The following is a 17,747-nucleotide window of genomic DNA, read 5'->3' on the forward strand; positions in this document are numbered from 1 at the left end:
GAGAGAGGACAGAGAGAGAGAGAGAGTTGAGACAGGAGGAGAGAGAGAGAGAGGACCACAGAGAGAGAGAGAGACAGGAGAGAGAGGGAGAGAGAGAGACAGGACGAAGGAGAGAGAGACAGAGAGAGAGAGAGCAGGAGGAGAGAGAGAGGGAGAGAGAGAGACAGGAGAGAGAGACAGAAGAGAGAGCGACAGGAGAGAGTAAGAGGGGGGAAACCATAAGACATACAGTATCTTAACAGATGATCATCTTTGTCTCAGTAAAGCTGACTAGGTTCAGACGTGGACTGAATCTGTACCTCAGAACGGCTCCTGGTGTCACAAACGTGGTGAAGTCTGAGTTCATGCTGCCATAGATGGGCTCCTCAAACTGGAAAGAGAAATGGGACAAAGAGAAATAGTAAGTGAAATATTTTCCCCCTATGCATCTGTGTATTCATCAGGAATGGATCAAACATTTGTATACATTCAACAATACTGGTTACATTGTTGTCTTGGGAAGACAACAGCTTGTCCATATCAGACACTAGCAAGGCTAGTGGATGTGGATGGCAGAATACTATCAACACAGGGCCTGCTTACCAAATGACACCCTATTCCCTACATAGGACACTACTTTTGACCACGGCCCTGGTGACCATTTGGGACGTAACCAGGGTTTTAAGGGGATTGTCATACCTTGACAGGAAGAGAGAGCAAGTAAGACCTGCTACTCATCTTATACTGGACAAAACCCTGAGGAGGGAACAGAGAGGCAGAAGCCATATAAATAATAACACAAACACTCTCAAAAGTCAAATAACTCATCCAAAACAGTATCATTCGTCACCTAACGACAAAACAAGAAAAGGGAACTCTGGTGTACCTCAAAGGCATCTTTAATTTTTTTCTGAAGCATTAAGGCGATTTGTCGATCTGGAGAAAATACATTAAAAAGTTAAAACAATGTCACCATAAGTTTGACTATCATCACTTGAAAAATGTTTGATCTATTTCAATGATTTGAACGTTTACAGTATTTGGAATAAAACGAATCAATCATTTACTTTGAAAAGCATTCAAAATCCATTTCCATTACCTGGGAGATGCGCCATCATTCAGAATACCCCCACAGTATTGTAAAACAGTTACACTAACACCTAAAGGTCAATTTCACAGCCAAACTATCTATGCTATTTTATTGACATTCTATTCTAACAGTATTCAGATCTATTCTATTCTATTGGCATTCTATTCTAACAGTGTTCTATTCTATTCAGATCTATTCTATTCTAACAGTGTTCTATTCGATTCAGATCTATTATATTATATTCTAAAAGTGTTCTATTCTATTCAGATCAACTATATTCTATCAGTATTCTATTCTATTCCAACAGTGTTCTATTCTATGCAGATCTATTCTATCGGCATTCTATTCTAACAGTGTTCTATTCTATTCAGATCTATTCTATTGGCATTCTATTCTATTCAGATCTACTGTATTCTATCGGTATTATAATCTATTCTAACAGTGTTCCATTCTATTCAGGTCTATTCTATCAGTATTCTATTCTAACAGTGTTCTATTCTATTCAGATCTATTCTATTCTAACAGTGTTCTTTTCTATTCAGCTCTATTCTAACAGTGTTCTATTCTATTCAGATCTATTCTATTCTAACAGTGTTCTTTTCTATTCAGCTCTATTCTAACAGTGTTCTATTCTATTCAGATCTATTCTATTCTAACAGTGTTCTATTCTATTCAGCTCTATTCTATTCTAACAGTGTTCTATTCTATTCAGATCTATTCTATTCTAACAGTGTTCTTTTCTATTCAGCTCTATTCTAACAGTGTTCTATTCTATTCAGATCTATTCTATTCTAACAGTGTTCTATTCTATTCAGATCTATTCTATTCTAACAGTGTTCTATTCTATTCAGATCTATTCTATTCTAACAGTGTTCTATTCTATTCAGATCTATTCTATTCTAACAGTGTTCTATTCTATTCAGATCTATTCTATTCTAACAGTGTTCTATTCTATTCAGCTCTATTCTAACAGTGTTCTATTCTATTCAGATCTATTCTATTCTAACAGTGTTCTATTCTATTCAGATCTATTCTATTCTAACAGTGTTCTATTCTATTCAGCTCTATTCTAACAGTGTTCTATTCTATTCAGATCTATTCTATTCTAACAGTGTTCTATTCTATTCTAGCGGTATTGTATTCTACTCTATTTGAAGGTACATTCTGGAACACTGTCACAGGCCACCAGACTGCGGAGTGAGAGCTTACTGGTCAGGTCCAACCAGACGTGCACCGACCCTCCATCCACTACCTCCTTAGAGACCTGACGCTGGATCATCCTGTATAATACAACACACACCACAGAACAGACATGATACAGTAAGGATCCTGTATAATACAACACACACCACAGAACAGACATGATACAGAACACTGTGTGTGTGCATGCAGTAAGCTACCTGGTCGGCCTAGGTGTGTGTGACCCTGATCGACATGCAAGACCAGACTTTCCACTTCACGGCTGATGTAAGACACACATGTACACACACACATGTACACACACACATGTACACACACATGTACACACACACACACACACACACACACACACACACACACACACACACACACACACACACACACACACACACACACACACACACACACACACACACACGAAGAGGCATCCATGCAGATACACACTGTCACAGACAGACATACTGGTGACTGTAGTGCTGTGATTGGTTTCTGAAGATATTACTGTTCACTTCCTCACCACAGAGTCATCATTACATGTTAGATGCCTTGTTGACATCACTCTGTCTGTGTCTGTCTGTCTGTCTGTCTGTCTGTCTGTCTGTCTGTCTGTCTGTCTGTCTGTCTGTCTGTCTGTCTGTCTGTCTGTCTGTCTGTCTGTCTGTCTGTCTGTCTGTCTGTCTGTCTGTCTGTCTGTGGGTGTGTCCATGTGTGTGTAAGACAGTGGAATGCTTTGTCACATTGGCAGCTGGAGGGAAGAATCTAGACACTGGTGGCCTTAAAGTTCAACAGCATTGCAAGTCATGGACAGTGATTTAAGAGAAAAGATAGAAGACGCAAGAAGAGAGGGGAGGGGAGGGGAGGGGAGGAAAGGACAGGAGAGGAGAGGAGAGGAGAGGAGAGGAGAGGAGAGGAGAGGAGAGGACAGAAGAGAAGAGAAGACAACAGAAGAGAACAGAAGAGAGAAGAACAAAAGAGAAGAGAGAAGAACAGAAGAGAGAAGAGAAGAGAACAGAAGAGAACAGAAGAGAAGAGAGGAGAACAGAAGAGAACAGAAGAAGAGAACAGAAGAGAGAGAGAGGAGAACAGAAGAGAGAGAGGAGAACAGAAGAGAGGAGAACAGAAGAGAAGAGAGGAGAACAGAAGAGAAGAGAGGAGAACAGAAGAGAGGAGAACAGAAGAGAGGAGAACAGAAGAGAGGAGAACAGAAGAGAAGAGAGGAGAACAGAAGAGAGGAGAACAGAAGAGAGGAGAACAGAAGAGAAGAGAGGAGAACAGAAGAGAAGAGAGGAGAACAGAAGAGAGGAGAACAGAAGAGAGGAGAACAGAAGAGAAGAGAGGAGAACAGAAGAGAAGAGAGGAGAACAGAAGAGAGAGAGGAGAACAGAAGAACAAGGTGAGAAGATGAGACTAGACAAGAGACAGGTCCAGAGGAAGGACTCACCTCTTGGTCAGGTAGCTGGTAAAATTCTTTCCAAACCCGATGACGGCCCAGTACTCTCCGTTATAGGCCCCTGCAAAAGCCTCAGCATGGGACAGGTTCACCTAGGGCAGGGAGGGACAGGGGACACCCTCAGTGACTATAGCTAGGTCTTAAATTACACCCTATTCCTCCATCTAGTGGACTACTTCTGACCAGCAGGACAGTGTTACACCCTATTCCTCCATCTAGTGGACTACTTCTGACCAGGAGGACAGTGTTACACCCTATTCCTCCATCTCGTGGACTACTTCTGACCAGGAGGACAGTGTTACACCCTATTCCTCCATCTAGTGGACTACTTCTGACCAGGAGGACAGTGTTACACCCTATTCCTCCATCTAGTGGACTCATCTGACCAGCAGGACAGTGTTACACCCTATTCCTCCATCTAGTGGACTACTTCTGACCAGGAGGACAGTGTTACACCCTATTCCTCCATCTAGTGGACTACTTCTGACCAGCAGGACAGTGTTACACCCTATTCCTCCATCTAGTGGACTCATCTGACCAGCAGGACAGTGTTACACCCTATTCCTCTATCTAGTGGACTACTTCTGACCAGCAGGACAGTGTTACACCCTATTCCTCCATCTAGTGGACTACTTCTGACCAGGAGGACAGTGTTACACCCTATTCCTCCATCTAGTGGACTACTTCTGACCAGGAGGACAGTGTTACACCCTATTCCTCCATCTAGTGGACTACTTCTGACCAGCAGGACAGTGTTACACCCTATTCCTCCATCTAGTGGACTACTTCTGACCAGGAGGACAGTGTTACACCCTATTCCTCCATCTAGTGGACTACTTCTGACCAGCAGGACAGTGTGGTAGATAGAAGACACTGTGCTGTTTCACCGTACTGTAATAACTAAACACACAACATAGACTGTTGTTTCTAGGTTTTAATTAGTATTGGGGGAGGGGGAAGCTGATCCTAGATTTTTACCTTGGAGAAACTTCACCCCGGAGCAAAGTCTCTCTGACTAACTAACAACCGATTGGTCCAGTACCTGTTGCACGCTGGAGTTGTCCAGGAAGGAGAGCAGGGATTGGCTGAAGGAGCTGGAGGAGGTCTCATTGTTGACCACAGCCACCTGTATTCCTTTGGGGTCTCCTCCGATACACAGACACATCAGAGAGATCTGCATGACTGGCAGCAGGAACTGAAAAAACAGGGACCTGGACAGATACAATGCAATCAGACTGGGGTTGCAGAATTCTGTCAACTTTCCCAGAATTCACAGGTATTCCAGAAATTGTGGTTGGAAGGTTTCGGGATCATCATCTTCATCATTATCCTGTCTGCCTTCCTCCAGCTCATTCTACTCCTTTAATTCATCCTCATCCTCCTCATCCTCCTCCTCACCCAGGCATTCTCTTCATCCGCACCGTGGTCTTGATAATCAGAGCTGCGATGTTCCTCCACTTTGGCATCACATGCTTGACTCGTACCTTCCAGTCCGCTACACACACACACACACGCACACGCACACACACACACACACACACACACACACACACACACACACACACACACACACACACACACACACACACACGTTTGTTTTACTATCCTTGTGGGGACCAAACAATTTATTCCCATTCAAAATCCTATTTTTCCTAACCCTAACACTTAACCTAACCCTTACCTTAACCCCTAACCTAACCCTAACTGCTAACCCTAGTTCTAACCCTAATTGTAACCCTAAACCTAACCCTTAAGCCTAAAATAGCCCTTTTCCCTGTGGGGACCCACAAAATGTCCCCACTTGTCTGAATTGTTCTTGTTTTACTATCCTTGTGAGGACTTCTGGTCCTGACAAACATAGTAAAATCCAACACACACAGTATCAAATATCTGAGGAAATTCAAGACAATAGCTGAAACACTGTAGTACTGGTATCGGGTTCCAGAGAGAAGTTAAGTTATCCAATGTCATCATGATTTCAGTAATCAGAAGAGAATAAGCTAGGAGGGAATCCTCCTACCAGGAATCTTGAAATCCTCCATCTGGAATTTCTGGAAAACCTAGGAATTTCAAGAAAGTTTCCGGAATTTTGCAACCCTACATTTACCTGAGTATATACAGTGTAGTGTCCATACAACCCTAAATTTACCTGAGTATATACAGTATAGTGTCCATACAACCCTACATTTACCTGAGTATATACAGTATAGTGTCCATAAAATCCTACATTTACCTGAGTATATACAGTATAGTGTCCATACAACCCTACATTTACCTGAGTATATACAGTGTAGTGTCCATACAACCCTACATTTACCTGAGTGTATATACAGTATAGTGTCCATACAATCCTACATTTACCTGAGTATATACAGTATAGTGTCCATACAACCCTACATTTACCTGAGTATATACAGAATAGTGTCCATACAACCCTACATTTACCTGAGTATTTGGGCAGCTCTTCAACTGGTCCCGGCCCGACTCCCAGGATTGGTTGACTCTCTTCCCGGCCGCTCTCGAGTGATTGGCCGCTCTCTAGTACCCCACCCTGAGGGTAGGTACTGTGTTTGGAGCCCACCTGGTCTGAGGTCTCACACAGCTGCAGGAAGGCTTTCTCCAGGGTCTGCAGTGGGTGGATGGGGCAGTAGAGGAGATAGACAACAGTCAATTGAACACACAGATAACATAGTCAAGGGTTTATATGATCAGTGGTCAACACAGAACCAACTAAGCACGGACTGACGCAGACGTCTTTTGGACTTCTTTTTTTGTACTGTCCAGACTGGCCTTGATTTCAACGTCCACGGACGTTCATTTTTGGTCAGGTTCAGACCGGACCAAATCTGAGCCAATCATAGCCATCTATTTTTCACAAGTTTGGATAGCACAGCACAGTACAGTAGAGCACAGCAGAGTACATTACATTACAGCAGAGTACACTAGATTACAGTACAGTAGAGCACAGCAGAGTACATTACAGTACAGTAGAGCACAGCAGAGTACACTAGATTACAGTACAGTAGAGCACAGCAGAGTACATTACAGTACAGTAGAGTACACTAGATTACAGTACAGTAGAGCACAGCAGAGTACATTACAGTACAGTAGAGTACACTAGATTACAGTACAGTAGAATACAGCAGAGTACATGACAGTACAGTAGAGTACACTAGATTACAGTACAGTAGAGCACAGCAGAGTACCCTAGATTACAGTACAGTAGAGCACAGCAGAGTACATTACAGTACAGTAGAGCACAGCAGAGTACATTACAGTACAGTAGAGCACAGCAGAGTACATTACAGTACAGTAGAGCACAGCAGAGTATACTACATTACAGTACAGTACAGTAGAGCACAGCAGAGTACAGTACATGAAAGAAAAGTAGTTTAGTACAGTAGAGTACAGTAGAGTATAATACATTATAATGTACTGTATTTTACCCTCATATACTCTACTGAATTAAACTGTACTGTACTGCACTCTACTGTACTCTAGTGTACTCTGCTGATTTAAACTGTACTGCACTCTACTGTATTCTAGTGTACTCTACTGAATTAAACTGTACTGTATTGTACTCGACTGAATTAAACTGTACTGTATTGTACTCTACTGAATTAAACTGTATTGTATTGTACTCTACTCTACTGAATTCAACTGTATTGTACTGTATTGTACTGTACTGAATTAAACTGTATTGTATTGTACTCTTCTGTACTGAATTAAACTCTACTGTCCTCCGTACCATAATGTACTGTGCTCTACTGAATTAAACTGTATTGTATTGTACTCTACTCTACTGAATTCAACTGTATTGTACTGTATTGTACTGTACTGAATTAAACTGTATTGTATTGTACTCTTCTGTACTGAATTAAACTCTACTGTCCTCCGTACCATAATGTACTGTGCTCTACTGAATTCAACTGTATTGTACTGTACTCTACTGTACTGAATTAAACTGTATTGTACTGTATTCTACTCTACTGAATTAAACTGTATTGTATTGTACTCTTCTGTACTGAATTAAACTGTACTGTCCTCCGTACCATAATGTACTGTGCTCTACTGAACTGTGCCGTACTGTACTATGCTCTACTGAACTGTGCCGTACTGTACTGTGCTCTACTGAACTGCGCCGTACTGTACTGTGCTCTACTGAACTGCGCCGTACTGTACTGTGCTCTACTGAACTGCGCCGTACTGTACTGTGCTCTACTGAACTGCGCCGTACTGTACTGTGCTCTACTGAACTGCGCCGTACTGTACTGTGCTCTACTGAACTGTGCCGTACTGTGCTGTTCAAACTTGTGAAACATTGCCTAGATGTCTATGATTTGTTCAGGTTTGTTCTGGTCCGGACTGATCCAATGTGTACTTCCTTGGGGGCGGAGCGCATTAGAATAATTTACATGAACCTTTACATTTTGGTCATTCAGCAGACGCTCTTGTCCAGAGTAACTTCCAGTCAGTACATTCAACTAAGGTTGATAAACAACAACATCTCAAGGTCATAGCAAGAAAAAAACATTTCTGTAACCGTTACTGAGAATGTTATTGTAGTTGAAGTGGTTTGTTGGTTCATTCCATTTGTTGGACCACTTTGAAGGTCATTGCTGCTAGTTTTAAAGCTTTTGAAAAAGCTTACATAAGTGACTGACAGATTGGAGCAATAAGATATATGATATGTTGCAATCTTCACTTGGCTCCTCTTTCTTATATTAAATGGATAAAAAAAGTATTATTCTGATATAATGCAAACTTAATTGAGAATGTACAGTATGTGCAGTTTAAATCAATGACCAAAATTACGTCTCTTCAACTCATTCAGAACTGTCCAGAAAATACATATTTTCAAAGTCTGGATAATACGTATTTTCAACATCCGGAAATACATATTTTCAACTTTCATTTAGAACCAAAAATGAACCCGAATTCCACCTCCAGAAAATAGAACTTTTCAACATCCGGAAAATACGTATTTTAAATGTCCGGAAAATACCGTACCAGTCTAAAGTTTGGACACACCTACTCATTCAAGCGTTTTTCTTTATTTTAGTACAATTTTTTATATTGTAGAATAATATTGAAGACATCAAAACTATGAAATAACACATATGGAATCATGTAGTAACCAAAAAAAGTGTTCTTCAAAGTAGCCACCCTTTGCCTTGATGACAGCTTTGCACACTCTTGGCATTCTCTCAACCAGCTTCATGAGGTCTACTTTGAAGAATCTCAAATAAAATATATTTTGATTTGTTTAACACTTTTTTGCTTATTACATGATTCCATATTTGTTATTTCATAGTTGTGATGTCTTCACCCTTGAATGAGTAGGTGTGTCCAGACTTCTGATTGGTACTGTATGTTTTTTCATCTTTCATTCAGAACCTAAAATGAACATCTGGAAAATATGTTTTTTTAGACGTCTTTTGAATATAATTTTGCCTACTGGGAAGGCAGTCAGACATCAACAGTCAGACGTCTCACACAGCTGAAGGAAAGCTTTCTCCAGAATCTGCAGTGACTTGGTGGGTGGATGGTAGGAAGCAATAGGGTCAATGTAGGGCTACTGCCTGCATGGCTGGTTGTCTAGTGGTAACACTCCTGGCATCAGTCCCATAAAATATACTCTAATATATACCGCCGTTCAATCCCCGCTTCTACTGTACTCCCGCTTGCCTGTCCCCCTGTCTCCCCCCCTCTGTTTCCAACTGTCTGAATAAAGTGCGAAATCTACAAAATATAAGTTAATTGTATACACTGTTATTAGCTACTCACCGCAGCACTGTTCTGTTTCATCAAGGTTTCTGGTTCCCCCTCGGCCAACATTCGGCCATTCCTCATCAGACCCACCTGGATAGATAGAAAACAGCAGGGTCATTCCAAATGGAGTTTTGAGGAACGAGGCAAGGATAGAGGATGCGAGGAATCAAGGAAAGATGTATTAAGAAAGAGCCTTAGTCATCAAATATTTGTACGGGTAGGACTTGTTTTAGTATGACAGGTGAGGACAGGTTTATTGTGACAGGTGAGGACAGGTTTAGTATGACAGGAGAGGACAGGTTTATTGTGACAGGTATGGACAGGTTTATTGTGACAGGTGAGGACAGGTTTAGTATGACAGGAGAGGACAGGTTTATTGTGACAGGTATGGACAGGTTTATTGTGACAGGTGAGGACAGGTTTAGTATGACAGGAGAGGACAGGTTTATTGTGACAGGTATGGACAGGTTTATTGTGACAGGTGAGGACAGGTTTATTGTGACAGGTGAGGACAGGTTTAGTATGACAGGTGAGGACAGGTTTATTATGTCAGGTGAGGACAGGTTTATTGTGACAGGTGAGGACAGGTTTATTGTGACAGGTGGGGACAGGTTTAGTATGATAGGTGAGGACAGGTTTATTATGTCAGGTGAGGACAGGTTTATTGTGACAGGTATGGACAGGTTTATTGTGACAGGTAAGGACAGGTTTAGTATGACAGGTGAGGACAGGTTTATTATGTCAGGTGAGGACAGGTTATTGTGACAGGTGAGGACAGGTTTATTGTGACAGGTGAGGACAGGTTTAGTGTGACAGGTGAGGACAGGTTTAGTATGACAGGTGAGGACAGGTTTAGTATGACAGGTGAGGACAGGTTTATGTGACAGGTGAGGACAGGGTTATTGTGACAGGTGAGGACAGGTTTAGTGTGACAGGTGAGGACAGGTTTACTGTGACAGGTGAGGACAGGTTTAGTGTGACAGGTGAGGACAGGTTTATTGTGACAGGTGAGGACAGGTTTATGGTGACAGGTATGGACAGGTTTATTGTGACAGGTGAGGACAGGTTTATTGTGACAGGTGGGGACAGGTTTATTGTGACAGGTGAGGACAGGTTTATTGTGACAGGTATGGACAGGTTTATTGTGACAGGTGTGGACAGGGTTATTGTGACAGGTGAGGACAGGTTTATTGTGACAGGTGAGGACAGGTTTATTGTGACAGGTGGGGACAGGTTTAGTATGATAGGTGAGGACAGGTTTATTATGTCAGGTGAGGACAGGTTTATTGTGACAGGTATGGACAGGTTTATTGTGACAGGTAAGGACAGGTTTAGTATGACAGGTGAGGACAGGTTTATTATGTCAGGTGAGGACAGGTTTATTGTGACAGGTGAGGACAGGTTTATTGTGACAGGTGAGGACAGGTTTAGTGTGACAGGTGAGGACAGGTTTAGTATGACAGGTGAGGACAGGTTTAGTATGACAGGTGAGGACAGGTTTATGTGACAGGTGAAGACAGGGTTATTGTGACAGGTGAGGACAGGTTTAGTGTGACAGGTGAGGACAGGTTTACTGTGACAGGTGAGGACAGGTTTAGTGTGACAGGTGAGGACAGGTTTATTGTGACAGGTGAGGACAGGTTTAGTATGACAGGAGAGGACAGGTTTATGGTGACAGGTATGGACAGGTTTATTGTGACAGGTGAGGACAGGTTTATTGTGACAGGTGGGGACAGGTTTATTGTGACAGGTGGGGACAGGTTTATTGTGACAGGTGGGGACAGGTTTATTGTGACAGGTGAGGACAGGGATATTGTGACAGGTGAGGACAGGTTTAGTATGACAGGTGAGGACAGGGTTATTGTGACAGGTGAGGACAGGTTTATTGTGACAGGTGAGGACAGGTTTATTGTGACAGGTGAGGACAGGTTTAGTATGACAGGTGAGGACAGGTTTATTGTGACAGGTGAGGACAGCTTTATTGTGACAGGAGAGGACAGGTTTATTGTGACAGGTGAGGACAGGTTTATTGTGACAGGTATGGACAGGTTTATTGTGACAGGTGTGGACAGGGTTATTGTGACAGGTGGGGACAGGTTTAGTATGACAGGTGAGGACAGGTTTATTATGACAAGAGCGGACAGGTTTATTGTGACATGTGAGGACAGGTTTATTGTGACAGGTGAGGACAGGTTTATTGTGACAGGTGTGGACAGGTTTATTGTGACAGGTGAGGACAGCTTTATTGTGACAGGTGAGGACAGGTTTAGTATGACAGGAGAGGACAGGTTTATTGTGACAGGCGAAGACAGGTTTATTGTGACAGGTATGGACAGGTTTAGTATGACAGGTGAGGACAGGTTTATTGTGACAGGTGACATCTCTGGCTCATGGTATAAATATGAAGGCTTGGCTCATGGCCAGTCATCATGTCACCTTTCCTATTGGTCAAAACATAATCCGAAATAAAACCAAATCAAACCACAAATGCATCCAACAAGTTTGGAGTTTGGGGCGAAAGGTAGCCCCAGTTGCTGGATCGAATCCTTGAGCTGACAAGATAAAAATCTGTCGTTCTGCCCCTGAACAAGGCAGTTAATTTGTTCTTAACTGACTTGCCTCGTTAAATAAAGATGAAATAAAAAAATTACATTTAGAGACACAAGCTGGATGTAGTCAATGTGTGCAAGGAATATGGGACCAATACTAAACGTTTGACTACTTTAATACACTATTAGGGAATTTGTTCAAATACTTATGACATCTTTAAAATGGGGGGACTAGATACATAAAGTGCTTTCATTCCTCAACGGTAAAACAGATACGTATTAAAATACCCTCAAATAAAGGTGACATTCATACTGTCACCTCACATTAAACACTTGATTCCAAATCCAGTATAGAGACTGTTATAGAGTATAGAGACAGTATAGAGACTGTTATAGAGTATAGAGACAGTATAGAGACTGTTATAGAGTATAGAGTATGTTATAGAGTATAGAGACAGTATAGATACTGTTATAGAGTATAGAGACAGTATAGAGACTGTTATAGAGTATAGAGACTGTTATAGAGTATAGAGACAGTATAGAGACTGTTATAGAGTATAGAGAAAGTATAGAGACTGTTACAGAGTATAGAGACAGTATAGAGTATGTTATAGAGTATAGAGACAGTATAGAGTCTGTTATAGAGTATAGAGACAGTATAGAGCCTTTTCTAGAGTATATAGACAGTATAGAGACTGGTATAGAGTATATAGACTGTTATAGAGTATAGAGACAGTATAGAGACTGTTATAGAGTATAGAGACAGTATATAGATGGTTATAGAGTATAGAGACAGTATAGAGATGGTTATAGAGTATAGAGACTGATAGAGTATAGAGACAGTAAAGAGACTGTTATAGAGTATAGAGACAGTATAGAGACTGTTATAGAGTATAGAGACTGTTATAGAGTATAGAGCCAGTATAGAGACTGTTATAGTGTATAGAGACAGTATAGAGACTGTTATAGAGTATAGAGACAGTATAGACTGGTATAGTGCACAGAGACAGTATAGAGACTGTTATAGAGTATAGAGACAGTATAGAGACTGTTATAGAGTATAGAGACAGTATAGAGACTGTTATAGAGTATAGACAGTATAGAGATGGTTATAGAGTATAGAGACAGTATAGAGACTGTTATAGAGTATAGAGACAGTATAGAGTCTGTTATAGAGTATAGAGACAGTATAGAGAATGTTATAGAGTATAGAGACAGTATAGAGACTGTTATAGAGTATAGAGACTGCTACGGAATATAGAGGCAGTATAGAGACTGTTATAGAGTATAGAGACAGTATAGAGACTGTTATAGAGTATAGAGACTGCTACGGAATATTGAGGCAGTATAGAGACTGTTATAGAGTATAGAGACAGTATAGAGACTGTTATAGAGTATAGAGACAGTATAGAGACTGTTTTAGTGTATAGAGACAGTATAGACTGGTATAGTGCACAGAGACAGTATAGAGACTGTTATAGAGTATAGAGACTGTTATAGAGTATAGAGCCAGTATAGAGACTGTTATAGAGTATAGAGACAGTATAGAGTCTGTTATAGAGTATAGAGACAGTATAGAGAATGTTATAGAGTATAGAGACTGTTATAGGGTATAGAGACTGCTACGGAATATAGAGGCAGTATAGAGACTGTTAAAGAGTATAGAGACAGTATAGAGACTGTTATAGAGTATAGAGACTGTTATAGAGAATAGAGACAGTATAGAGACTGTTATAGAGTATAGAGACAGTATAGAGACTGTTATAGAGTATAGAGACTGTTATAGAGTATAGAGACTGTTATAGAGTATAGAGCCAGTATAGAGACTGTTATAGTGTATAGAGACAGTATAGACTGGTATAATGCACAGAGACAGTATAGAGTATGTTATAGAGTATAGAGACAGTATAGAGACTGTTATAGAGTATAGAGACAGTATAGAGACTGTTATAGAGTATAGAGACAGTATAGAGATGGTTATAGAGTATAGAGACTTATAGAGTATCGAGACAGTAAAGAGACTGTTATAGAGTATAGAGACTGTTATAGAGTATAGAGACAGTATAGAGACTGTTATAGTGCATAGAGACAGTATAGAGACAACCAATGTTTTCTCAAATGAACCTCTAAGCAGCTATGAAAACATATGGCATGTACGTATATAGAGTAGGGAGTTGTCTATCAGTAGGGAGTTGTCTATCAGTAGGTAGTTATCCATGTATATAGACTGTATCTTACCACATTGGCTTGCCTGGCCTCCTCTATGTAGTGTCTATCAGTAGGTAGTTATCATGTATATAGACTGTATCTTACCACATTGGCTTGCCTGGCCTCCTCGATGTAGTGAGTGGTGATGACGACTGATACTTTTCCAGTTTTCACAATCTCTACTAGATGCTGCCAGATCCTACAGGGACACATGACACAACTCAGTTTAAGGGCACATCCTATGGTCCCAAATGGCACCCTATTCTCTATAAAGTGCAGTTTTATAACCAGGGCTCTGGTCAAAAGTATTGCACTATACAGGACATGGGGTGCTGTTTGGGACAATGTTGTACTGTACCTCGAGCAGTAGAGATAACAGAGAGAGAGTGTGCAAATGTGATCATCTGCGCACCACACGACTGCGTGTCCCGTTGAGCTAAAGCCTAGGCATTAGCTTGGGGAGCTAACGCAGGTCTTGAGGTCTCAGGCAAGGTTACTCATCACATGAGTGCAGTTCAGAGAACCACCTTTCAGCGTCACACAACGAATAAACTAACTTTGTGCAGATATGATTTGATTACAACCATAAAGATGTCTTAATCTGTGTCCCAAAAGGCCCCCTATGTGCCCCTGTCTAAAGTAGTTCACCACATAGGGAATAGGGGGCCATCTGGGACGCAGTCTTAGCATGATGACCTGCCTGGGTTACCTGGGAAACACTGACCTGGTTGGGTTTTCTTTATCCATGAAGCATCTCAGAGTGCTGGTCTAGGATCTGTTAAGCCTTTTAAATCATAATAAATAAGAGGGGGGATCTGATCCTAGATCAGCACTCAAAGGTGTGAGACTGGTCTTTGAAGGCATGAGGTTGGGTACAATAGTTGGGTTTTCACAGTTTGGTTTTGGTTGGATGTGTGTGTGGTTGTCCAGTACATACTTGGCTCTCAGCACAGGGTCCACCCCGACTGTGGGTTCATCCAGAATCAATAACTGGGGGTTTTGAAGTAAGGCTGCTCCCAGAGACACCCTCCGTTTCTGCCCTCCGCTGTAAACACACACACACACACACATACACACACACACACACACACACACACACACACACACACACACACACACACACACACACACATACACACACACACACACCCACAGGACTGAGAGCTGTTGGTTCTGCTCTATGTTTGACAGTTGTATAAGATGCAACATTTTGAATCACATCAAATACATTACTATAATGTATGACCTTCTGCAGTTGAATTGTGTTAATGATATGGTGTGTTAATGATATAATAATGATTTAATAATATGGTTACATACAAGGTCTAAGAGTTACTAAACCAGATCTAAGAGTTACTATACCAGATCTAAGAGTTACTATACCAGATCTAAGAGTTATTATACCAGATCTAAGAGTTACTATACCAGATCTAAGAGTTATTATACCAGATCTAAGAGTTACTATACCAGATCTAAGAGTTATTATACCAGATCTAAGAGTTATTATACCAGATCTAAGAGTTATTATTCCAGATCTAAGAGTTACTATACCAGATCTAAGAGTTACTATACCAGATCTAAGAGTTATTATACCAGATCTAAGAGTTATTATACCAGATCTAAGAGTTACTATACCAGATCTAAGAGTTATTATACCAGATCTAAGAGTTACTATACCAGATCTAAGAGTTATTATACCAGATCTAAGAGTTATTATACCAGATCTAAGAGTTATTATTCCAGATCTAAGAGTTACTATACCAGATCTAAGAGTTATTATACCAGATCTAAGAGTTATTATACCAGATCTAAGAGTTATTATACCAGATCTAAGAGTTATTATAACAGATCTAAGAGTTATTATAACAGATCTAAGAGTTATTATACCAGATCTAAGAGTTATTATACCAGATCTAAGGGGTATTATACCAGATCTAAGAGTTGCTATACCAGATCTAAGAGTTACTATACCAGATCTAAGAGTTATTATACCAGATCTAAGAGTTATTATACCAGATCTAAGAGTTATTATTCCAGATCTAAGAGTTACTATACCAGATCTAAGAGTTATTATACCAGATCTAAGAGTTACTATACCAGATCTAAGAGTTACTATACCAGATCTAAGAGTTATTATCCAAGAGTAATCTTCCATCTTTTTTCAGATTCCCATGAGCTGATGCCATGACGATAGCTACACAGCAATTTAACACTGTTCCAGTGTCTATACGGGTTCACACTTCCACACTTCAGTGTTAAATTAACACACTACTTAGTGTTAAGACTTATTTGAATTTTTCCAAGGTTGACTTTCAACTAAATTGTAGAGTTACCACCCATGACTGTATTTGTTAGTGACAAAGGGCATGGTTGTTGAATTAATTCATATTTAGTCCTGTGGCCTTCACCAAGTGAGATCCTAAACCAGGGATGGGCAATTTCTGAACTAATCATGAGCTCATTTCCTGCAATTCTACACATTTTGCCATTGATTACTACAAGTTTAGATAGCTGGCCGCTAGACTAACTTACCAATCTAAAATGGTTAGCTAACATGGGCTAATTGAGTGACTATCAGTGCCTGACATAACAAGTGGAACCCTGACCTGTTCACCGAACGTGCTACCTGTCCCAGACCTGCTGTTTTCAACTGTCTAGAGACAGCAGGAGCGGTAGAGATACTCTGAATGATCGGCTATGAAAAGTCAACTGACATTTACTCCTGAGGTGCTGACCTGTTGCACCCTCTATAACCACTGTGATTATTATTATTTGACCCTGCTGGTCATCTATGAACATTTGAACATCTTGGCCATGTTCTGTTATAATCTCCACCCGGCACAGCCAGAAGAGGACTGGCCACACCTCATAGCCTGGTTCCTCTCTAGGTTTCTTCCTAGGTTCTGGCCTTTCATGGGAGTTTTTCCTAGCCAACGTGCTTCTACACCTGCATTGCTTGCTGTTTGGGGTTTTAGGCTGGGTTTCTGTATAGCACTTTGTTACATCAGCTGATGTAAGAAGGGCTTTATAAATACATTTGATTGATTGATTGAAGTGAAAAACTGTTAATCCACATGGGCTGCCAGTTGCCCATCCCTGTCCTAAGTGAATATGCTGTCATTAAATACAAATTATTTAAAGGGATACTTCGGGATTTTGGCAACGCTAGTAGATTCCCATAGAATTCCAGTCATTGTGCTAATGCTAGTGGCTCGCGAAACTACCTCTAACTTCCTTCATACTGGACACAGAGACATGAAAATGTAAAGGGCCTCATTGCCAAAATCCTGAAGTATCCCTTTAAGACAATACAATACATATTTCTTATACAGTGGCCTACAACTCATAGTTTACAGGCCACATCAAGTTCTGCATGTCACATTATGCTGGCTTGCAAAGTGATGTCTCATTCCTATTGAAATCCAGCCAGAACAGGGGATATCCAAAATTTTGAATTTTTATTCACCTGCAACCTGCATTGTGAATGACTGCCAGAGTT

The 17,747-nt window shown here is 40.8% G+C and overlaps 1 protein-coding gene across 1 annotated transcript in view; it reads right to left on the minus strand.

Annotated features, from left to right (window-relative positions):
- Nucleotides 1–224: 224 nt before the first annotated feature.
- Nucleotides 225–17,747, minus strand: part of LOC115152773 (ABC transporter G family member 23-like) — a 28,322-nt gene continuing 10,799 nt past the window's right edge. Inside the window, exons 5-15 of the mRNA XM_029697559.1 lie at nucleotides 15,186–15,293; nucleotides 14,354–14,447; nucleotides 9,507–9,581; nucleotides 6,165–6,345; nucleotides 5,118–5,214; nucleotides 4,762–4,930; nucleotides 3,711–3,811; nucleotides 2,279–2,349; nucleotides 866–915; nucleotides 679–735; nucleotides 225–370 (exon numbers count right to left, since the gene is read on the minus strand). Coding sequence (XP_029553419.1) covers nucleotides 236–370; nucleotides 679–735; nucleotides 866–915; nucleotides 2,279–2,349; nucleotides 3,711–3,811; nucleotides 4,762–4,930; nucleotides 5,118–5,214; nucleotides 6,165–6,345; nucleotides 9,507–9,581; nucleotides 14,354–14,447; nucleotides 15,186–15,293 — 1,138 coding nt within the window. The 3' untranslated portion in view covers nucleotides 225–235. The remainder of the gene's footprint in view (nucleotides 371–678; nucleotides 736–865; nucleotides 916–2,278; nucleotides 2,350–3,710; nucleotides 3,812–4,761; nucleotides 4,931–5,117; nucleotides 5,215–6,164; nucleotides 6,346–9,506; nucleotides 9,582–14,353; nucleotides 14,448–15,185; nucleotides 15,294–17,747) is intronic.

Source organism: Salmo trutta, chromosome 18 (genome assembly GCF_901001165.1).
Source record: "Salmo trutta chromosome 18, fSalTru1.1, whole genome shotgun sequence".
Taxonomy (NCBI): domain Eukaryota; kingdom Metazoa; phylum Chordata; class Actinopteri; order Salmoniformes; family Salmonidae; genus Salmo; species Salmo trutta.